Source organism: Lepus europaeus, chromosome 2, assembly GCF_033115175.1.
Source record: "Lepus europaeus isolate LE1 chromosome 2, mLepTim1.pri, whole genome shotgun sequence".
Lineage (NCBI taxonomy): Eukaryota > Metazoa > Chordata > Mammalia > Lagomorpha > Leporidae > Lepus > Lepus europaeus.
This window is the reverse complement of record NC_084828.1, coordinates 3,490,265-3,512,510: the sequence shown is the minus strand read 5'-3', so window position 1 is coordinate 3,512,510 and position 22,246 is coordinate 3,490,265. Positions and strand designations below refer to the sequence as shown.

General features: G+C 63.2%; 2 protein-coding genes across 2 annotated transcripts; both read right to left on the bottom strand.

Annotated features, from left to right (window-relative positions):
• Positions 1-2,994: 2,994 nt before the first annotated feature.
• On the bottom strand, positions 2,995-4,618 carry TFF3 (trefoil factor 3). Its single transcript, XM_062174766.1, has 3 exons — positions 4,537-4,618; positions 3,360-3,506; positions 2,995-2,999 (listed from the first exon to the last, which is right to left on the bottom strand). The coding sequence occupies exons 1-3, from the start codon at positions 4,616-4,618 to the stop codon at positions 2,995-2,997; spliced, it is 234 nt and encodes a 77-aa protein (XP_062030750.1).
• Positions 4,619-9,717: 5,099 nt separating this feature from the next.
• On the bottom strand, positions 9,718-22,023 carry TFF2 (trefoil factor 2). Its single transcript, XM_062174758.1, has 4 exons — positions 21,945-22,023; positions 21,231-21,380; positions 20,172-20,318; positions 9,718-9,833 (listed from the first exon to the last, which is right to left on the bottom strand). Exons 1-4 carry the CDS (start codon positions 22,021-22,023, stop codon positions 9,718-9,720), a joined length of 492 nt encoding a protein of 163 aa, XP_062030742.1.
• Positions 22,024-22,246: the final 223 nt, after the last annotated feature.

Sequence of the window (22,246 nt, the reverse complement as noted above, 5' to 3'; positions counted from 1 at the left end):
GAGTGGGTCAGGCTACAGGGGGGCTTGAGACTTGAGTTTAGAAATTCTGTATTTAATGCAGCCTCTCTCTACGGCTGAGCCGATGGAAAACCCCTAAACATTGCACCTGCGCCCCCCCCCCCCCCCCGCCCTGCCTCACCTGGCCCTGCCTGTCCCCAGCACGGCCCCTCAGGCTGCCCTCCCAGCAGCCCGCACCTGGTCCACACCTTGCGTGCTGGCACACCCTCACTCATCCCTGCCGCCGAGCCCGGCGGGGGCCATAACCCGGCAGACGCCCCCGGCATCTGGTCTTCTTGCCCCATGGCCCCGGCGGGGGGGGGGGGGGGGGGGCGGTGAGTGAACTACAGCTTCCAGTGGCTCCTGCAGGTTTTCACCAAGGCTCCTGGTTCCCAGCCGAACCCTGGCTGCAGGGGTGACTGCCTGCGGGGGGCCCCGCCTCCCTTTCCCCTGTGCCTGCCCCGCAGAGGCGGCCATTGCTGGGGGTGGGAGGGGAGGCTGGGGTGGGGGCAGAGGAATTCTCTGGAGACGTATGAGCGGCTCTCGCTGTAGGAAGGCAGCCAAGCCCCTGTCCCCGTCCCCTTGTCCCAGGTCAGGCCTCCGTACAGGGGAGCAGGGCGGGGTGACAGAGCTGAGTTGCAGGCCTGAGCCAGGCACAGGTGGCAGCAGGGGTGGCACTTAGGTCTCTCCAGCCGCTGGGGTCAGGCCGGCCTCTCGGGCTGGCCGTGGGCTGTGATGGGGGAGAGGGATCGGAGGCCGGAGCTCTGTCAGGGTCGCGCATGCTCCTGGGCCGGAGGGACCTGGGCAGGTGCTCGTGGTCTGGCAGACGGCGTGATGGGCAGCAGGAGGACACCCAGGGCGTCAGACCCCGAGCCCAGGACGTCCTGGCCGTGCTGTCCGGGCCTCAGGACGCCTTGCTTAACAAGGGTTTTCTCTGTTCCGTAAGAAGGCAAGGCTACCTCGCTGGTGGGTGCTGGGAGCCGTCGGCCGGCCACCAAGTGCAAGTCCAAAAGCGAAGGCTGCTGTCTAGGGGAGCCCGCGACTCACTCCCAGGAGGGGAGAAGCGGCTCAGACCAGGAAATTCAGCCTGGGCTCCCACGGGGAGGGGTCCAGCTCTTCCCGCCCCGCCCCTTCCCCTGGACAGTGTCTGCTCGGTGTGGAATGGGGAAAATCCCCCCCCACAGTTTCAGTGCCCAGGTTGTCAGGCTGGAGCCCACCTGGCCCCCCGGGCAGGGAGGACTCTCCTGGGCGCCTTCTTGGGGGAGGCTGGGACCCCCTGGAGGTTGTCGGGCTGGGCGGGGCCTTGTGGTGGGAACTGGGCTGCCCGCGTGGTGCTGCCTCCTTCTCCAGGCACCAGGCACCCACGGAGCTGGTTCTGAGTCCCCGTCTGAAGCTCGGTGGCCCTGGTTCATCTATCAAGAGGATGAAAGTGGGGGCTTCCGGGGGGCAGGTGTGACCCCGACTTGCAAACACACAGCAGGGTTTGTCCAAGGCTGCTGCTCGCCCACTCTCTTCACCAACACAGAATGAATCCTTAAAGCGGTTTTACAAACCTTATTTATTTGTGAAGCAGAGAGACAGACAGACAGACAGAGAGCGCTCCCACCCACTGGCCCACTCCCCAAGCCCATGAAGCTTCCGGGGGCCGTCCCAAGGTCAAAGCCAGCAGCTGGGAACTCCATCCGGGTCTCCCGCCTGGCTGGCAGGAAGCCAACCCCTGAGCTGTCACCTGCTGTGGGTCTGCAGGGGCAGGAAACTGAAGCCAGGAGCCAGAACCGGAACTTGTGGGGCCCACGTGTCTTAACCTCTGGCTAACACCTACGCTGACATCCGCGGTGACTGGTAGGACTCCCACTTGAAATGTTTTCTTCTCAACCTGCGTGAGGAAGCAGCCCCAGAGGGGTCCCTGCACGCCACACCAGCTCTCCTGCCCCGTGGCGTGGAGCAGCCCCTCTCCCGGGCAGTGGAAGCCCCTCCCGCCCTCCCTGCCCCTCTCCCGGGCAGTGGAAGCCCCTCCCGCCCTCCTTGCCCCTCTCCCGGGCAGTGGAAGCCCCTCCCGCCCTCCTTGCCCCTCTCCCGGGCAGTGGAAGCCCCTCCCGCCCTCCTTGCCCCTCTCCCGGGCAGTGGAAGCCCCTCCCGCCCTCCCTGCCCCTCTCCCAGGCAGTGGAAGCCCCTCCCACCCTCCTTGCCCCCGAGTGCCGTGGGAGAAAGGAAACTCGCGGGGTGATGAAGGGTCCGTGCCGGGCACGGGTTCTTTATTGTCTAAGACATCAGGCTCCGGGCAGTAGGTCTGGCGATCGCAGCGGGCAGGAGGAGGGCAGAGAGAAGCGGGGTGAGCAGGGTGGGAGGGAGCCGGCGGTTCGGGGCCTCACACCCCGGGGGTCCGGCAGCAGCTGCGCTCGCTTCAGAACGTGCATTCTGGAAGGAACGTGGAGACAGTGTGCTGAGTGGCTGGTCTCCGCGCACAGCCGCCTGGCTCCTCAAGGCAGAGCAGGCTCCCAGACCATGCCTAGAGCTGGGTCGTCTGCCCCCAGGTCCCCAAGGAAGTGGGGAGCTCGTAGGGGGTGGCCTCGCAACCCACCTCGGGGTCGCTAAGGTCCCTGCATGCAGGTGGCCAGCGCAGGTGATAGTGGGCGGGGCCACCGGCCAGTGCTCAGGGGAGAAGGGGCTTCCAGCAGGGATAGCAGGAGACAGGGGACAGCCGGGGAAGAGGCAACCTGGTCTCGCCTTCTCCCCAGAGTTGTTGGCAGGGCGCAGGGGCTGGGGCCACCCTCAGTGCGTGGGATCGGGGTGGGCTGGGACTCGGCCTCTCACTGTTATCCCAGCACAAAGACCAAGGGTGGCCCCTCACGATGCTGGTGGCCAGAGATGTCCCCCTGGGAACGTCCTCTGTGGGAATGGCACCTGGCTGAGGGCCATCAGCCATACTCAAGGTGGGTGGGTGGGGCCGGGGCCCACTACCCCTCCCAGGAGGGGTCCCCAGGGGCACTGCCCTGCTCAGCCTGCAGCACCAAGGGAGGGAAGAGCCACACCGTCACGGTGGGGCAGCTCCAGGGCTGCTACCCGCTCAGCCACTGCTGCCATCTCCCGGCGGCCAGGCCTCCGTGCCCGCCCTGTCCTGGGACGCCTGTTACCCTGGGCCCCTCCGCCTGAAGCCTTCGCTCGGAGCACGTCTGTGAAGCCATGGCTTTGACATAATACAGAAAGGGGACAGCCACCGGCCGCGGATGCCCTGGGCGTGGCCGGTACCGGGAGGCCTCCTCCAGTGGACGGCGCCGGAGCTGGGCCTCCGGCTGAGGACCCAGGCCTGTGGGCAGCTGCCTGGGGACCTGGGTCATACGCGGGGCCGCGCTGGGGCTCACCTGTGTCCTGCAGAGGCTTGAAGCACCAGGGCACCCCCGTGATGCTGGAGTCAAAGCAGCAGCCCCTGCTCTTACACTCCTCCTCGGTGACCTGGGGGTAGCCGCAGTCCACCCTCTCTTGGGCCGGGACGACACACTGGCTGGCCGCTGTCCCAGACAAAGCCCAGTTAGCTGCTAGAGCCCCTGCTGGCGTGTTCTTGCTTCATTTTTTTTTGAAAGGCAGAGTTACAGAAGAGACACAGAGAGAGTATCCATTCATTGGTTCATTCCCTAAATAGCCCCAACAGCTGGGGCTGGACAATCTGAAGCCAGGATCCAGGAGCTTCCTCCGGATCTCCCATGCGGGTGCAGGGGCCCGAGGACTTGGGCCATCTTCCGCTGCTTTCCCAGGCCACAGCAGGGAGCTGGATCGGAAGTGGAGCAGCCAGGACTGGAACAGGTGCTCACATGGGATGCCGGCGTCACAGATGCAGCTTAACCCACTGGGCCACAGCCCCAGCCTCTGTGTGCTCCATTTTGCAAGTGGTGGCTCTGTCCCTAGGAGAGGGGCTTTCCACATCAACGCCTAAAAAGAGGCCTCCTGGGCGGTGTTTGCCGTGTGTTAAGCCGCCACCTGCAGCGCTGGCATCCCACATGGGTACGGCTGGAATCCTGGCTGCTCCACTTCAGACCCAGCTCCCTCCTAAGGTGCCAGGGAGAGCAGCAGAAGATGGCCCAAGCGCTTGGGTCCCCGCACCCACGTGCGAGACCTGGAAGAAGCTCCTAGCCCAGCCCTGGCTGTTGCAGTTGAAAGATCCTCTCTCTCTCTCTGCAACTCTTCCAAATAAATAAATAAATCTTTAAAAAAGTAAAAGTGTTCTGGGAGGTTGGTTTCCCTCCTGCCTTTCCCGTTTGTTTTGCAATTGCACCAAAGCAAAGAGTAATCCAGAAATCCCTGGTAGGACGGCGCTGGGTGGTGGGGGCAGGGACGAGCCCCGTAGCCTGGGCTCAGCCCTGCCCTTGCTCTGGGCCTCAGGTTCCTGGCAGGACTTTTGCAAGAGAAAGCCCGTCTGTGACCAACGGCACAGCGGATGCCATGTGTCCACCTTCGCCGCTCTGAGCCCAGGACGGCGCCCTCGGCCTGGATCCCACCCGCTGGCCCGGAGCTTGTCCACCTCCCCCGGGAGCCAGTACTCACACAGGCCCAGGTCCTCCCCGACAGAGCCCGAGGACCCCAAGGCCAGGATAAGCAGCAGCAGCCAGAGCGCTCGGATCTCCATGGTAACCGCTCCGGCCGTGGGCACAGAGGAGTGCCGGTGCCCGCCGCCGGGCCCATTTGTACCCCTGTGTTGACACAGCCACTGGGACTCTGTTTGCTCTGGGCGGAGTCCCGCCAGAGCCCCGCCTGTTTCTCTCTTGCATGCCATTGGAAGCCCCCAGAAGCCCGTGAGGTGTGTGTGTGTGTGTGGTGTGTGTGGTGTGTGTGTGTGTGTGTGTGTCCCAGCCCCCACTGCCCCAGGAGCAGCAGCACAGTGGGTTCCCTGCCCCAGGCTGTGTCTGCACAGGCAGCAGGGCTGTGTTACCCCACACCAGCCTGGCTGCAGGAAAGGATGGGGGCTCAGCGTGGGGCTATGGCTCCTACAAGGACATCAGTGGGGCCATGCTCAGCCCCTCCCACCCCTGGAGCAGAGCGGAGACCCTGGCCCCAGGCCACTGAGTCCAGACCCAGCCTCCTCTGCCTCTCACTGGACTCCGGAAAGACACAAAGCCCTTTCTCTCGTCTGGCTTTCTTTCCTTCTTCTTTTATTTTTTAAAGATTTATTTATTTATTTGAAAGGCTGAGTTATGCAGAGAGAGAAGGAGAGGCAGAGAGAGAGAGAGAAGTCTTCCATCTGCTGGTTCACTCCCCAGATGGCTGCAACAGCTGGAGCTCTGCCGATCCAAAGCCAGGGAGCCAGGAGCTTCTTCCGGGTCTCCCATGTGGGTGCAGGGGCCCAAGGACTTGGGCCATCTTCTACTGCTTTCCCAGGCCACAGGAGAGAGCTGGATTGGAAGTGGAACAGCCGGGACTTGAACTGGCGCCCACATGGGATGCCGGCACTGCAGGCAGCAGCTGTATCCACTATGCCACAGCGCAGGCCCCTCTTGTGTCTTTCTTCCCAGCAGAAATGCTTTAATTAATTGCACTTCAATAAAATGTATGAAATAAATTTATTCAACACATTTTAATAAAAATAGAATGCATTTGATTTTTAGAATATTTTTTAAAGATTTATTTATTTGAAAGGCAGAGTTACTGAGAGAGAGAAAGAGGGAGCGAGATCTCCCATCCGCTGGTTCACTCCCCGAGTGGCCGCCAGGTCAGGGCTGGGCCAGGCCAGAAGCCTGCAGCCCCATCCAGATCTCCCACGTGGGTGGCAGGGGCCCAGGTGCTTCCCACCACTTGTCCAGGTGCCTTAGCAGGGAGCTGGATGGGAAGTGGAGCAGCTGGGGCTTGAATCTCGCTGTGATGTGGGATGTCTGTCACTGGCTGCGGCTTAACCCACTGCACCAGGTGCCGGCCCTTATGCGTCCGAATTTTTAAATCCGCACCCTTGCAGGCGGTCCTCTGGCTGAGAACGCCCTCTGCCTGCCCGGCCGTCCTCACTGGACGGCGTGTATTGGAAGTTGATCCAACAGCCGGGCTGGATAAGACAGAAAATTGTACCCATTTTCCAGAGAGAGAAACCGAGGCTCCACCTTCGAGACTCCTGCCCAGGGTGGCTGCAGCAGCTGGGGACCCATATCCAGGGGACCCCCTTCAGCCCCTCGTGTTTGTTCCTGGTGCTCCCACCCCTGCAGCCAGTGGCTGCTTCGAGCAATCGGGATCCGGCCACTCTCGTGCGGTTGGCGCCGGCTGATGGCAGGGGCATCTTGGGCTAGTTAGGGGTCTTGTAGGGACCTCTGGGGTGGGGGCACTCTGTGTACCGTCCCTGCTCAAACTTAGCCTGCAGGTGGGACACCTGAGGGACTGGACAGGGCCCTGATGCCTTGGCAGAGCTGTCCCTCACCAAGAGACTTATGGGAGTCAGCCAGGAACCTCCTCGTGCCCAGAGAGCCCTCCGTGGGCAGCTGGGTGGCCCCCTGTGGGTGAGTGAGAGAGGCGGAGCCCTGCCTGCTCCGTCCCAGGGCCCTCGCTGGGCTGAGGGAGAGAGAGGGCACCGAGGCTCACCAGGGACACTGGGGGTTCATGTTAGGGGACAGATGGTCACAGCCCCCAGGGGCCAGGCTGGGCTGGAGCTGGGCTGGGTTCCAGGGACCTGCAGACACCCCAGGAACCAGCTGTGGCCCTCACTCTGTGGCCTGAATGGGGGGGGGGTGGTTTTCTGCAGGCTGCCTGGGAAGAAGCACCTGCCAGTGCTGTGGTCCCCACCCAGCCACACCCAGAGTCACCTGCAGAGCTGGAAACAGTGACGTCCAGGCCCTCCCCAGGCAGGCGTCCCACTGCCCGGCTGGTGTAGCCTTCCATTGGACAGAGTGAGCGTGCACCACACGCCTACCACGGCTGCTCGGGGTCACGGTGCTGCCCGCGTGGGAAGGCCCCGGGAGGCCAGCGGTCATGCCAACATGGGGACGCCAGGACACCTGGCCCAAGCCCTGGGCTGCGTGGCTCTGTGCAAATCACGCTCCCCGTGGTTCGGTTTCTTCACCTGCCCCAAGGTGCCCGCCAGGCGTGGTGCAGCCAAGGAGCCAGATCCGCAGGTCCCAGGGCTCTCATGGGAGGGGTGGGGGCAGAGCCGGACTCGCCCTGGTGGACACAGCATGGGCTCCCCGGGGAGAGGGGGCCAGGGGAGGGCCTTTGGAGGAGGAAGCCCTGGAGCTCATGCTGGGGGGGGAGAGGAAGACCTCACTGTGGACCCCCTTCCTTCTATTCTAGCGCGGCCCTGCCCAGGAGCCCTGGGCGCAGGAGCAGAGCGTGGGACAGGAGCACCCACCCTGCCCCCAGAGCCTGCCATCCCGCGGCCTCCCCTGGCCTCCCTCTCTGGCCGAGGGCTACAGGCACGAGGGTCCCTGGGCCTAGGCTTCCCTCAACAGGTCGCTGCCGTGGGGGTCCTGAGCCCCGAGGGAGGGCAGAGCGGCTCTGCCGGAGGCTCTCTCCCTCCTCAGTGGCCGGCCACATCCCCGCTGTGGTGGCCGCAGCCACGTGCAGTGTGGCCTGTCCTGGACACACCTCTGCCCGCTGTCCCCTGCACATCCCTCTTGCCCTGGGCTTGGTGGGCCGGTGTGGTAGGGCAGGGCCTCCTGCACAGCCCCAGGAAGCCGGCAGCCTGGGCTGGAGTGGGCCCGAGTCGGCGGGCTGCGGCCTTCTAGCTCCAGGGTGTGTGGTCAGAGGCACAGGCTGTGCAGGGACCCTGGCCAGGCGTTCAGCCTGTGGATCCCGGGGCCTCGGGACAGCCCATGGCCGGACAAAGGATCAGCCTCAAGGCACGGGCTGCCGTTCAGCGGGGTGAGACCTGGCAGAACGGGCTCAAGTCCAGCAGGGTTTTGAGCGGGAATAGGAGCTCACCAGAGGAGCGGGCTCAGAAATGCATTGCGCTGCCAAGCGCTCGACCCCTCAGCACCCACAGGGAACAGCCGGTGTGCATCTCCGTCCCTCGCACTGTCACTCAGAGTCCCGTGGAGGAGGGAGGTGGCCAGTCGCAGCTGAAGCCTCCCCAGGGCCAGGGTGCTGCTGGCCAGCTGTCGCTCGCTCTGCAGCTGCCCCGGGCGCGGCGCCTCCCTGCACTCAGCATTCTCGCTACCTCCCGGAGCCATCAGGGCCTGGCTGATTAAGGAGGCAAACACAGCGGGGCTGGGCGGTGCCATCTTCTGGGGCTCGGTGCACGGAAGGGGAGGGTTGGCAGCCAGGGGTCCCCGTGAGCGCAGGATGGAGAGTGCCCGGGGCCTCCAGCCCTGAGCACTGGGCCAGCTGCCACCTGCCCCACCCAGGGAGGCCCCATGGCAGCCCTGGGAGCTGGGGGAGGGGCGGCGGGCAGCAGGACAATGGGCGCTGAAGGAATGCCACGGGGCATTTCAGCCGTGGGTCTTGAGAGGCAGCCACAGTGACCGCGAGGGGCGGAGCTTCTGGGTGGTATCTGTGGGGCTGCTGCTGCCAGGCAGGGCCCCGGGAGCAGCTGACGAGCGGGGTGGGTCACCCAGGCACAGCTGGCAGCTGGGACCCGGCCGCCTCCCCCCCCCCCCGGCAGCCCTGCCTTTGGCACGGGGACGGTTCCTGGCGCTGGCACCATAGAGGCCAGACTCTGCCTCGCCCTCCCACAAGGAGCTCCAGGCTGCAGCCCCGCCCTGGCCAGACCTGGGACGCGCACCTGCTGCTCCCGAAGCCAGGGGTGAGAGCTGGCCCTAGACGGCACGGGGGCCCCCGGGGACCAGGTCCCCCCACAGCCACGGGGAACAACCACGTCATTGTCACCAAGCGAATTCCGGCTCCCTGGAATCCAAGCCTTCCTAGGACCTCAGAACGCGGCCCTGTGTGGGGTCCTGGTGGATTAATCAGTTAAGCTAAGGTCACCCTGCCTGCCATCCCCTCCTCGGGGATGCCCGGGCTCCTCACTGCTCCCTGGCCTCCAACCCTGGACCCATGTGACTGTCGACATGAGACTCCCCGGCTCTGAGCCATCACCGTATTTGCTGCATCTCTTCCCATGCCCCCGCACGTCACCAGCCTAATCCCCACGCGTGTTTTACTCCCATTTCCTGTGTCGGGGAGGCTGAGACGACACTGGGAGGGTGGCAGGTGCAGTCCTCTCCCCTCCTGATGGGGCTGGAGGGCTGGGCTCATAGCCCAGGTCCAGGCGGAGCCCAGGAGAGAGGCCGAGGGCAAGGCATTGCCCAAACCGCGAGGCTTCTCAGACTGCGTGAGGCAGACACCGCTGGCACTTTCTCTGACACTTGAGCTTCAATCAAAAAGGCACGGTCGGTAAACCCGGCTCAACCACAGTGAACGGGTCTGTCCCTAAGACGCGACAGCTGAGCCAAAAGACATGACAGAGCCCCAACCTCACTGAGAGAGACCCCAGGCCGCCCTGAGAGCACAGGTTGGCAAGGGTGGAGGAACCAGAGCCCTCACACAGGGCGGCCAGGGGTCCCGGCACAGCCCCCGTGGCAGCCGGCAGCGCCTGGGCAGCGGGAGAAGTCTCTGCGCTGGGCCCGGGAGCGGCTGGGCATGACAGCTCCCTGCCTCACCAGGGCTCGGACACACGTGTGAATCAGAAGCCCCAGGTCTGGTTCCCTGGGGTGGACGCGCCTCAGCAGTTACACGCACAACCCAAGGGAAGGGTGCGCGCTAGGGCATCGCGGCTGATCACCCGGCAAGCGCCGAGCACACGCCACGGCGGCTTGCTCAGGAATCCCCGTGGGACGAGGCGCCGCCTGCAGGGCAGTGCCGCGCGGTGGTCAGGGAGCGGCGGTCGTGCAGGCTGCAGGCGGGGGCCGAGGTGGACAGCCCCCCGCTGGGGGCTGGGGATAAGAGCAGGAAGGGGTTTTGCAATCTGGCTGTTTGCACCTTTCACACAAGGTGAGGTGGTGTGGGAAGGAGGGAGCCGGGCTGAGACGGTGCAGGGGCCTGGGAGCAGCCGGCCGAGCGCTGCAGCCCGGGCTGCCAGAGCCTCTGTTGTTAATTAAAAATGTATTTATTTTATTTGAAAGTCAGGGAAACATAGAGAGAGGGAGAGAGGTTGATCTTCCAACTGCTGGTTCACTCCCCGGACGGCTTCAAGGGCCAGGGCTGGGCCAGGCGGAAGCCAGGAGCCAGGAGCTCCATCCGGGTCTCCCACGTGGGTGAGGGGCTTAAACACTTGGGCCGTCTGCGGCTGCTTTCCCGGGCCACAGCAGGGAGCTGGCTCCTGGCCTCACCTGGTCCAGCCTTGTTTGTTACAGACACCTGGGGAGTGAACCAGTGACCGGAAGATCAATTCTCTCCTTCCTTCTTCCTTCCTTTTCTCCCTCTCTATCCCTCTGTCTTTCCAATAAGTGAGTAAATAAATCTGTTACAAATATGTTGTTGCAAAACCCAAAAATGTACCGGGGACATCAAGCCTGCAGAGATGCGTGAGATGACTCGGAACAACCCGCCGCCTGTCCGTGGCACCCCAGCCCTGGCAGGCGAGGCACGGAGCACCCATCTGGGGTCAGGCAGGCGTCTGTGTGGAGGGGAGCGCTGCCCGCTGGCCGCCTCTCCAGGCTGCTGCCCCCAGGTCCCGGTGGGCTGCGCTAAGGTGCCACGGCGGGGACAGCGGCTGGGCTTGAACCAGGTGCATGTCCCAGCTGACGCTTCTCTCCGCCCTATCAGCTTTTCCAAAGTCAACCCCGGAGCACCGAAGGCAGAGGGTGAGATCGCCAAGCGGGGAACACCCCCGGGCAAGGGCCTGCCTCCACACCAAGGCCACTCCGGGCTCACGGCCATGACAACCCCGCCCTGCGTTATCACGGGCTGATTTCCAAGGTGCATTAATCAATAGCTCATCCCTACGGAGCCAGCAGGTGCTGCCCTGTTTCTCTGCGTTGTGAGTCCACCAGAGCTAATATTTGTTGAGGTCTTAAGGGTGGAAGTGAAAGGGGAGCAGTCGGTCAATATTTATGAAGCAGCCACTGCATGCACCACCTTCAGCCCGGCGCTGTGGGCCGGCCCCAGGTGAGACCACGTGCTCACCGTCATCGCCGGGTGTGGTGGACCTCACACTGGCAGGGCAGCTGGCCTCCGTGGCTGACCACACCAAGAAGCAATGAGACGTGGAGAAAGTCCTCCCCCCAGTAAGCTCACCGAGCCGGACGCAGGTGTCCGGGAGGAAAAAGTGTGGGTGTCTGGACCCCGGCACAGCATCTCAAAGAAAAGGGCGATTCTGAGCCGGGGTGGCCCTGGGTCCATGCGGACGTGTGAGCCGGGACTGGGGACAAGGAGAGACAGCAAGGAAGTGCCTTCCGGCAGCTCATCACAGGCAGCACCCACAGCCCCGAGGTCGATAGCTGAGGGAGGGGAGGAGACCCCTGTGCGGTGCCCAGGCTGCTACCCCAGGGTCTGGGCTTCACATGGCACAGTGGCCGTTATACTCCCCCCCACACCTTGTGTTTTATTTTTTTTCCTAAGATTTATTGTATTTATTGAAAGCCAGAGTTACAGAGAGAGGTAGAGACAGAGAGAGAGAGAGAGAGAGAGACAGAGAGAGAGGTCTTCCATCTGCTGGTTCACTCCCCAGAGGTCCACAGTGGCTGGAGCTGCGCCGATCCAAAGCCAGGAGCCAGGAGCTTCCTCCGGGTCTCCTACGCAGGTGCAGGGGCCCAAGCACTCGGGTTATCCTCCACTGCTTTTCCAGGCCACAGCAGAGAGCTGGATCAGAAGAGGAGCAGCCGGGACTAGAACCGGCACCCATATGGGATGCTGGCCCTTCAGGCCAGGGCGTTAACCCGCTGCGCCACAGTGCCGGGCCCCTGCCTTGTGTTTTGAAGCCGGGGACTGCAAACTAACCAGGGGGAAGGAGGATCCACTTTGAGTGTTAATATTCTCATTTTTGCATGCACGGGGGCCTTCGTAGAGAGGGATGACTCACAGGGCATCAGATGGGCCGCCAGGAGTCATCTCAGCGAAAGGCATCAGACGGGGGAGATAATAAGATAAAGAGAAAGGGATGGGGCCTCTAGGCTGGGGAGCACCAGGGCTGCTGCGATGGAGCTTATCTCATCGGGGGTCGTTCAGGGCTGCTGTCCTGCTGGTACAGGACAGGGACGGGGATCCCTCCCGGAAGGAGAGCTGCTGTCCTGCTGAGTCAGGTGGGGAGACAGAGCGCACTCCGCCTTTGGTGCCGCTCAGCCGAGCTCAGCGCAAAACCATCCTTATGCCAGCGGCGCGGCTGGGCATGGCGCCTCCGTCTTTGCTGACGTGAGGGAGATGGACAGGGAGGGCCCCAGGGGTTAGCGACAGGAAAGGGTGTCCTTGGAGATGGCCGAGAGAGCTGCACAGTGCGGCCCAGGGGCTCACGTGCCCCCCTCCCCTTGTGGACCTGCAACAATGTTGCAGCTGCCAGTCTAGGAGACCTGCACCACTGCTGGCCTCAGGCAGCTCTGGCCACCCCAAGATGCTCCTCGGGGACGTTCTGGGTCTTGGATGTTCCCTGACTGTTGATCCACTCTGGGCGCCTGCCCCGCCCCACGGTCCCTCCCTGGAGCATGTGCGTGGCTCCTCGGCTTGGGCTGACACTTGCTGCTCGCCTCCCCGGCACGCCGACTACACAGGGATGGGGTCTCGGCAGCAGGTGCATGTGGAAGGGGACGGATAAAGGTGTTGTGACTGTGCGGGACCCTGCAGCACTCAGGGGCCGGAAGTTGGTCCTCCAGCAAATTGCACAGCTCTGGGCTGGCGTCCAAGGGCCACTCGATGATGAGAACCATCAGCCCAGAGGCTGGCCGGGCATTTATCTCTCTTTTATGGGCCCCCACTAAAGCAGGCAGGTGAGGCAGGCAGAAGGCAGGGCCCGGGCTGGCTTTATTTAGTGTGTTATCTGATCGCGATCTAGTGTACTCTGTGCGCGGAACAAGGCAGCCATAAAAGCACCCAGCACCCCTGGGTTATCCCGAGGCGCATGAGCTGAGGGTGGGGGAGCAGGCAGGGGTGAGCCCCTTCACCATGTAGACAGCAACAACACAGCTCAAACCCCAGACGCCTCTAAACGCCATTGGTAGGAAGTTGTACAGTGAGGTCCTACAAGCAGGTTTTATTTTAGGTGTTTCTGCACTAGCCATATTTTTTACTCTAACTTGTTTTTAATTCTTGGAGAGATTTTGATGTGCTCTGTAAGATTTTTCTTAAAGACTTACTGACTTATCATAAAGGCACAGTTACAGAGACAGAGACAGAGAGAGAGAGAGAGAGAGAGAGAGAGAGGTCTTCTATCTCTTGGTTCACTCTCCAAATAGCCACAATGACTGGGGCTGGGCCAGGCCAGGAGCCAGGAGCTTCTTCCGGGTCTTCCACGTGGGTGCAGGGGCACAAGGACTTGGGCCATCTTCCACTGCTTTCCCAGGCCACAGCAGGGAGCTGGATCGGAAGTGGAGCAGGTGGTACTGGAACCAGCACCCATATGGGATGCTGGCGTCGCAGGCAGTGGCGCCCTGTAAGATCGCTAATGCAGCCAGCTGTTTTCCTGTTGGAGAAGAAGGCGATTTGCACCGCCCTCCTGTGAGCGCTGTTGTCACCAGCTCCTTCCACGCCTGTCCACACTCCCTGCTCTCTGCATCCGACCAGCAGCCATTGAGAGAATGAGTCGGTGTATTGGTTAAATAGACTTTAAAGCCGCTGGGATGCGAGCCAGGGCGGGGGCTGTGACCTTGACGACAGAGTGGCATCCAGACCTGTGCATCAGCACGAGGGAGGAGCCTTCTCAGCAAAGCTGTGACTGTGACAATAATCTTCCTGCCAACAGGGGACGGGCAAGCGTGCCCACCTATGACCCAGGCAGGAAGGGAAAACCAAGCCCTCCTGCTAACAGGAACGCTATGCTGAATATAGGACAAGTGAACAAAAAAGTAAGAAAACAGAATTAAATGTAGTCAGTAAGGCAGCTCCTACGGCGAACACACAGGCATACGCACGTCACACCTTAAATCCTGACAATAACACAACTTCTCAGGTGCACACGAAAGACTCACAGAATTCACGCGTGGTCACAAGGAAGCAGCAGGTCCCACAGAGCAGCAACGTTACAGTCACCCCGTAATCAAGCTAGAAGATACTGACGTTTTAGAAAGACTCGAACACGGAAATCCAAATATCTCCTTTTTTTTTTATTTTTTATTTATTTTTTGACAGGCAGAGTGGACAGTGAGAGAGAGAGAGAGAGAGAGAAAGGTCTTCCTTTGCCTTTGGTTCACCCTCCAATGGCCGCCGCGGCTGGCGTGCTGCGGCCGGCGCACCGCACTGATCCGAAGCCAGGAGCCAGGTGCTTCTCCTGGTCTCCCATGGGGTGCAGGGCCCAAACACTTGGGCCATCTTCCACTGCACTCCCTGGCCACAGCAGAGAGCTGGCCTGGAAGAGGGGCAACCGGGACAGAATCCGGCGCCCCGACTGGGACTAGAACCCGGTGTGCTGGCGCCACAGGTGGAGGATTAGCCTATTGAGCTGCGGCGCCGGCCCAAATATCTCCTATTAAATACTGTGGCTAAGGGATAAACTACAATCCAAACTGTGGAGTCTGAACAACAGATAATCAAAGCCCACATTTTGGATTCTGTGGGGATATTAAATCCTGGCTGGAAGAAGCCGAGAGCCCAGACTCGTCAGTGGAACAGGAAGGGAGCCGGCTCTGAGCTGGGGGAGACGGACAGCAGGGAAATGCAGCAAAGGGAGAATTAACGAAGCAGGTGCGAGAAATGCAGCGCAGGGACAAATACAATACCAGTTCTTCTGTTAAATGTGAAATATTTACTTATTTTTTAAAGATTTATTTATTTATTAAAGATTTATTTATTTATTTTATTTAAAACACCCACACTTCTCCCCTGGAGCAGGTGTGCACACCCTGTGGTCTCCCCTGGAGCAGCTGTGCACACCCTGTGGTCTCCCCTGGAGCAGGTGTGCACACCCTGTGGTCTCCCCTGGAGCAGGTGTGCACACTCCGTGCTCTCCCCTGGAGCAGGTGTGCACACCCTGTGGTCTCCCCTGGAGCAGCTGTGCACACCCTGTGGTCTCCCCTGGAGCAGGTGTGCACACCCCGTGGTCTCCCCTACAGCAGGTGTGCACACCCTGTGGTCTCCCCTGGAGCAGGTGTGCACACCCCGTGGTCTCCCCTGGAGCAGGTGTGCACACCCCGTGGTCTCCCCTGGAGCAGGTGTGCACACCCCGTGGTCTCCCCTGGAGCAGGTGTGCACACCCCGTGGTCTCCCCTGGAGCAGGTGTGCACACCCCGTGGTCTCCCCTGGAGCAGGTGTGCACACCCCAGGGTCTCCCCTGGAGCAGGTGTGCACACCCCGGGGTCTCCCCTGGAGCAGGTGTGCACACCCCGTGGTCTCTCCTGGAGCAGGTGTGCACACCCTGTGGTCTCCCCTAGAGCAGGTGTGCACACCCTGTGGTCTCCCCTGGAGCAGGTGTGCACAGACCTGTGCTTCTCACCCACTGGGGGTTGTGAAGTAAAAGAGCCCTGATGTCCTAGGAAGCGAGTGTGCCCCCTGCCCACTACCCTGCACTCCACTATGGAGAAGCTATTTGCACATGGATCTGCCCACATCCACTCGAAGACCACACACGGCTGCTTGTGGCAGCACCCTGCATGGGACAAGCACTGGACACAGCCCAGACCCCAGCAGCTGGTGAGTGGACGCATCACGGGAGGACTGACTCGGCAGTGGGAAGGAGTGAGGTCCCGTCCTGTTCCCGTCCAGTTCTAGCCCCGTTCCCAGCCTGAGCTGCCCGCCCAGTGAAGGGGCAGGGCTCTGCTCTACGCTGTGTGGTTAAACCCGCGAGGTCAGGCCGGCGCCGCAGCTCACTAGGCTAAACCTCCGCCTTGCGGTGCCGGCACACCGGGTTCTAGTCCCGGTCGGGGCACCGATCCTGTCCCGGTTGCCCCTCTTCCAGGCCAGCTCTCTGCTGTGGCCAGGGAGTGCAGTGGAGGATGGCCCAAGTGTTTGGGCCCTGTACCCCGTGGGAGACCAGGAGAAGCACCTGGCTCCTGCCATCGGATCAGCGCGGTGCGCCAGCCGCAGCGCGCCAGCCGCGGCAGCCATTGGAGGGTGAACCAAAGGCAAAGGAAGACCTTTCTCTCTGTCTCCCTCTACTGTCCACTCTGCCTGTCAAAAAATAAAAAATAAATAAATAAATAAATAAAACCCGCGAGGTCTGCGGGAGGTGAAGGAAACCAGACCTGCAGCTCTGCGGGGGAGGCGCTGGAGGCCAAAGGGCACCGAGGGGCTTTGCTGAGAGAGATTGAGATGGACGTGACGGACAGATGGTGCACAGATGGATGGACGATGGGTAGATGACAGATGGATACACAGACAGAGAGACAGGTGATAGATGGTGGTAGACGATACATAGTGACAGACAGGTAGGTGACAGTCACTGGATGGATGACGGAGATGATTGGTGATAAACAGATACATGATGGCTAGGTGACAGATCGCTGGCTGGATGGATGGGAGTAGACAAGCAGACAGATGACAGGTCGCTGGCTGGATGACAGAGATGATAGATAGATGATTGATGACAGGTGGATGATAGATCACTGGATGGATGGAGGGGAGGTAGATGGGTAGAGATCTCCCACTCCAGCCGTCACTCGTGTTCATGTGACTCTCCCCCCCCCCCCCCCACTGCCGTGGCAGGGAGCCAGCGCCAGGGGATGGAGCTCAGTGGACCCAGGTCCCCGGACACAGCGGGATGCTCTCCTGGCCTCCTCACTGCGGGCCGGACATCTGCCCCACAAGGGGATCCTTGTTCGGGGGCGGCGGTGGGGAGACCCAAGACCTAGAACTTCACGCTGGCCAAACCGCGCGCCTGTCACACCTGGCTGAACTGAGCTGTTTACATGGGTAGCCCTATGCACGCTGGTTTTCAAACATCTCAAGCGTGCCCGTCACCGCTGGCCGCGTTCCCTGTGTGCAGCAGGGAGCTGCCCCAGAGCACAGGGCTGCGACCCCCGCCCCGCTCGGTGTGCGAAGTACCAGGGAGACGCACGCCCACCACCCAGCACCCAGGCTGCAGGTGGTGGTGCGGTGGTGTGTGTGTGCCCAGGTAGGCCGGCAGAGGGCGCCGGAGAGCGATCCCCGCGGAGGTTCGGGGTCCACCTAGGGTCCGTCCTCCCCAAGCCGCACTCCCGCCCGTGACGCCTGGGATCGCAGGAAATGACCGCGGAGCCCGTCAACCGCAGAGCCCGTCAACCGCGGAGCCCGCCAACCGCCGAGCCCAGAGCGCTCCTGGCGGTCAGCAGATCCGGCCCAAGCGTCCAGGGGCTGGGCAGGAGTGGGCAGGGGCTGGGCGGCCCCTCCGGCGCTCCTGGAGCCGGGGACCCCCCGGGGGTGCGTAGGAGGGAGACGCGCGTGAAGGTGGGTGGGGTGGGTGGCAGACAGCTCTACTGCGTGGACACGGGTGGACATCGGGCTGACCTGGGTGTGCAGCCGCCAGAGCCAAGAGCCGAAGCGGTGCAGCTCCCAGGCCGAGAGGAGCGGCGAGCCGCAGCCCCCGGCGCCCGGTCTGTGCCCCGCAGCTGAGTGTGGCCCCGCCGTCCCCCGCCGTGGCCAGGCTGAGCTGCGCCCGGCGTGCGCGGGGTGACCCCGGGGTGCAAGGCGCGTCCTCCGGCCTCGCAGCAGGAGGCTGTCTGGGCCGCGCTGTTGGCCGGAGACCCACGGGGAGAGCCGCTGGGTGGGTCGACTGGGAACCCGAGCAGCCCGCACTTCGTCGCGGTGGGCGCAGGTGCGGCCGGCGCCCGCAGGCACCTGACGGCGACCCCCTCCAGGCGCCAGCCATGTGCGTGCGGGATTTAGGGCCGGCAGCGGCTCTGCGGAACCGAGCCAGGGGTCACGGGGAGCAGCCGTGCGGGGTGGGTCAACGTCCCCACCTGCCCGCGGGAGGCCCACGGGAGGCGGAGGCCCGCGCGGCAGCAGCGCCCCCTGGTGGCGGCCGCGTGCACCGGGCACCGCACCTGCGCCGTCCCCAGTTCCCACCGGACCCGCCAGGAAAGACTTTGCCCAAGGTCCACCCCAAGTTCCGCCCTGTCGTCCCCTCACCCTGTCCGGAGATCGCTCAAGGCGCCTTTGTCACCTGAGCTCACGTGGCAGAGACCGGCGCAGGTGGATTGAGGGCTCCGCCCCCCCACACACCCACACACACCACCGAGCCTGGGACCCTGTGTGGGGACCGTGGGTGCCTCTGGGGGCACCGCGGGCAGGGGAGGCCCCGGCCAGGGAGGAAGAGGAAACGGAACGCGAGGTGAGGAGCCAGAGGGGGGTGGGTTTAAGCCTCCGGAAACCCCCGAAGGAGAAGGGGAGGGGACGGCATCTCCCGAGAGCCCCTGAGTCCAGGCAAGACAGCCCCCCAGCCCCCAGCCCGCGTCCCGCGCTGCCGCCCTCGGTCCCAGGGGGCTCCCGGGGCGGGAGGAGGGGGCGGAGTCTCCGAGGAGGAGGAGGAGGGGCGTCGCTGGGAGCCCAGGTGAGAGGGCGCCCCGAGCCACCCAACACGCTGAGCGACCCCGGGCCGGACCCTTGCGGGCGTGGAGGAGCAAAGGGTGGGCGCGCGGGCCCGCCCGCAGTGGGCTGAGTCCCCTGGAGCCCCTGCCTCCCGCCAGCTGGGTGAAGACGCAGTGGGCACCTGTGCTGGCTGCAGCCCTCTCAGAGCGAGGGACCGGGAAGGAGGCAGCCCCACCCGCCCTTGGTTTCAGCCCCCAGGCCAGGTCAGCTCCGGCCCTCCGCGCCCTGGGAGGAGGCTGGGGCTTTCTGATGTGGCCACGGGACGAGCCTTTGTGGCAGCGGCTTGCAGGTGTGGACTTGGGGACCTCGGGCCGGGTCGACGCTACGCCCCAGCCCTGAGCTGGACCAGGCCCCATGGCCTCACAGGGTCTCCGGGCGTTGGTCGCCCACAGCCTGCACTGCGGTCACCGCTGTCTCCAGCAGCCTCAGGGACCTCCGCATTGCAACCAGGAACCCGGAGCCCCACGGGGCACTTGGAGCCTTCGGCCACTGAGATTCCTAATGTGTGCACAGGGGCCCAAGTACACACCGTGCACTCACAGAGATGGACACTCATACACACACAGATGCACACGCAGTTAGAGATGCACACACACTTACATGTGCACACGTGTACACATTTACACGGATGCACACACACTACCATCACCTCGGTGCCAATGAAACCAGAGTGAAATGTAGCAGATTTTAAACTTTGTCTCTATTTGAAGACGTCATACCACTGAAAAGCATAAGACAGAAAAGGGGTTCACGAGCCGTGGAGCCGACAGGACGCGGGGTTTGCTCCAGTGTCTCGGGACATTGAGAGCCGGTCGGGGTCTCGGCAGCCCGGCCTCAGTAATGGCAGTCTAGGGTGGAGAGCAATGAGGTCAGCACGGAGGGGAGGGGCTGGGTCCCTGCCCTAACAGCTCAGCCCCACCAGGTGCGGGGACAGAGGCCCCAGCCGGAGGGTGCTCTGTGAGGCCACTCCCCCAAAAGGTGGCTGTTTCCCAGGGGGACCTTCAGGTCCCAGGAACTCCCACGATTCCTGCGGTGCCTTGGGGGCACCGGGATCCCACAGACGGGGCGTGGCGCCCACCACGCACAGGCACACGCTCTGCCTGCATTTTGGAGGTGACTGGTCTTCTCCTTCCATTGCCAAACTGTGTCGGGAACCCACGACTACTAAGGGACGGGCAGGTGGACAGGTGCACACCTGGGGACGGGGCTCTCCCAAGATCCACTCCAGGTGACACGTGTGCACCTGGGGGAGGGGGTGAGGCCAGAGCGGCAGGACCAAGCCTGCTTCTTTCCAGCCCAGCCCTGGAGCCTGGCACAGCCAGCGCACTCGGCGGCATCCAGATATGGTAATGAAGTTGCAACAACATAGGCAACGCCCCCGGCTCTGCAGAGACCGGGGCGGGGCTGTGGAGACGCTGCTGCGTCCACACCCTCAGACGCCGAGGCAGGCAGTGCGGGCGCAGCGCACAGGCGGGAGGCTGCTGTCGCTGTGGGCCACGTGCTGACCCTGCTTTCTGGGCTGGCCACACAGCACACGCTTATCCCCCGCGTTGAGGGCCCCGCGCCGCCACCTCCGAGACACCGGCTGTGTGCGGGAGCCAGCAGGGCCCGTCCTGAGCGGACTTTACCTTCCACGGATTGCGGGAAGAAACACCAGGGCACCTGCGGGGTGGTGTTGGAGAAGCAGCAGTTCCGGGAGGCGCAGTCTGCGGCGCTGATGCCCGGGTAGCCGCAGTTCTTGCGAGCTGAGACTTCCATGACACACTGCTCCGAATCTGGCCGCGGGAAAGGAGTGACAAGGAGACTCCGTTAGGCCAGCAGCCTCAAGAACACCCTCATTCCCAGCCTCCCGCCGGGAACGTGCTGGGCTCCCAGCCTCGGTGTATCCTGGGGGGCTGCATGGAGGTGGCATTGCTTGGGACTAAGACACCCCGAGGCTGCTAAGGGCCGGCGCCTGTGGTCAGCTGGCCAGCCCTCCCCGGAGGAGTGACCCAGCGGCTGGGGTCACCACCAGTCAGATCCGCTGGGCGGGGCCCTGGAAAGTTCGCTCTGTCCCTCTCCGGACTCGATGCTCTCGCAGGAGAAGAGGTTCGAGAACAGTTTTAAGGCCATGAAGCATTTCGTCGACGTGCTGATGCCCAGATGGCGTCTCAGTGGACGGCCCTCGCTAAGTCCTTCCTAGCTGCCCGTCAGAGCCCAGGAGCTGCTGAGCCACGTGCGGGGCAGAGATGGCTCCCGGGGGGGAGCGTGGCCGGGAGGATCCGGCCAAGGTCTGTGCACACTCCAGGCATCAAGGTGCTGCACCTTGGGATGAAGCCCACCCTCCAGAGGACCTCGGGGTGCTAGCTCACTTCCTTCTCCTTTGGGGACGGCCAGCCGTGATGTCGCCAAGGCCCTGCCCGCGCCCCAGGAGCCTCCTTCAGCCCCACATCGGAAGCTAGAGGGGCCCTGGGGTTCCCTCTTTCACAGACAGCAAGCCCGAGGGTTCACACAAGTCTGGGGAGCACGTCTGTGGGCGTGCAGCTGGGGGCATCGCCTCCTCTCTGCTGGCCGGGCTCGCTCCAGACCAGCCCTGGGCTCGCTCTGGCCCAGTGGCCGAGAACCTGCTCTGGCTTCTTCCTGTGGAGTAGGTCCCGGGCTCCTGACCATCAGCCCAGGAGGAGGGCCCAGCTTCCCCCAAAGGTTACCTTGCACTGGGAGGGGGTGGAAGCACCAGGGGACCCCGAGGACGCTGGAGTCGAAGCAGCAGCCGCCTTCGAAGCACTGCTCACTGGTGATGCCGGGGTAGCCGCAGTTCTTCCTGTTCTTGGGCTCCAGCCTCGAGCAGCGGCAGGCAGCTGTGGGGAGACCTCCCTCAGCCCTGCTCAGAGCCCCTGGGCTCAGGGGATCCAAGGGACCCCATCCTTGTCCTGTTGCCACCAGGGCCACCCAGAGCCTTATCTGGCTGTGTTTGCGTGTGCTGTTTCCTCCCGAGGAGCTCACTGGCCTTTGCTAAACATCTGATTCCTTTAATGGGGGAAAAAGGGTACAGATGGGTGCAGGCAAAGTCCAAGGTGAAGCTGGCAAACGGCCTCTCCGAGGGCCTGGGTGGGGCTGACCCTTGGCCCTGCACAGAGCCTTGCTGCCCTTCTCCACCCACTCCCAGCCACTGGAGATGAAGACCCCACCCCATCTCCAATCTCAGGATGCTGCTGTAGCTACTCCCCACCTGCCCCCCACCCCGAAGGTGCACCTGCCTTTTCCCTTCCGAGGAGACCGGAGGGAGCAGACACCAGCTTGGGTTGGGGGCTGCAGAAGGCGAGAGCCTCATTCCCACCCTCACACCCGGGCACACACTCCAGGCTCCCTGGCCCGCATGCCCCGTTGCGGAGACGGGAGACGCGGCCCGGAGGTCCACTTACAAGGCTTCTCGGCGCTGGCCAGGGCACACAGCCCTGGGAGGAGAAGCATCGCCAGGAGCCAGGGGCCGCGGGTGTCCATGTCCGTGGCCGGCTGCGCCAAGGGCGACCTGGAGAATGCGTGGCTCCCTCTGCCGGGGGTGCTCTTATAATCTTCCCTGTTTGCCCAGCGAGCCCAGATGGCTTCCCCCGCCCCACCCATGGCCCCCGCCCGGGACCCTTTGTTAGGGGAAGGAGCCGAGCTAGGTCCACATGGAGAAGAGGAGCCGGCGGCTGCTGTGCCCGGTGCAGGCGGGCGAGGCCCT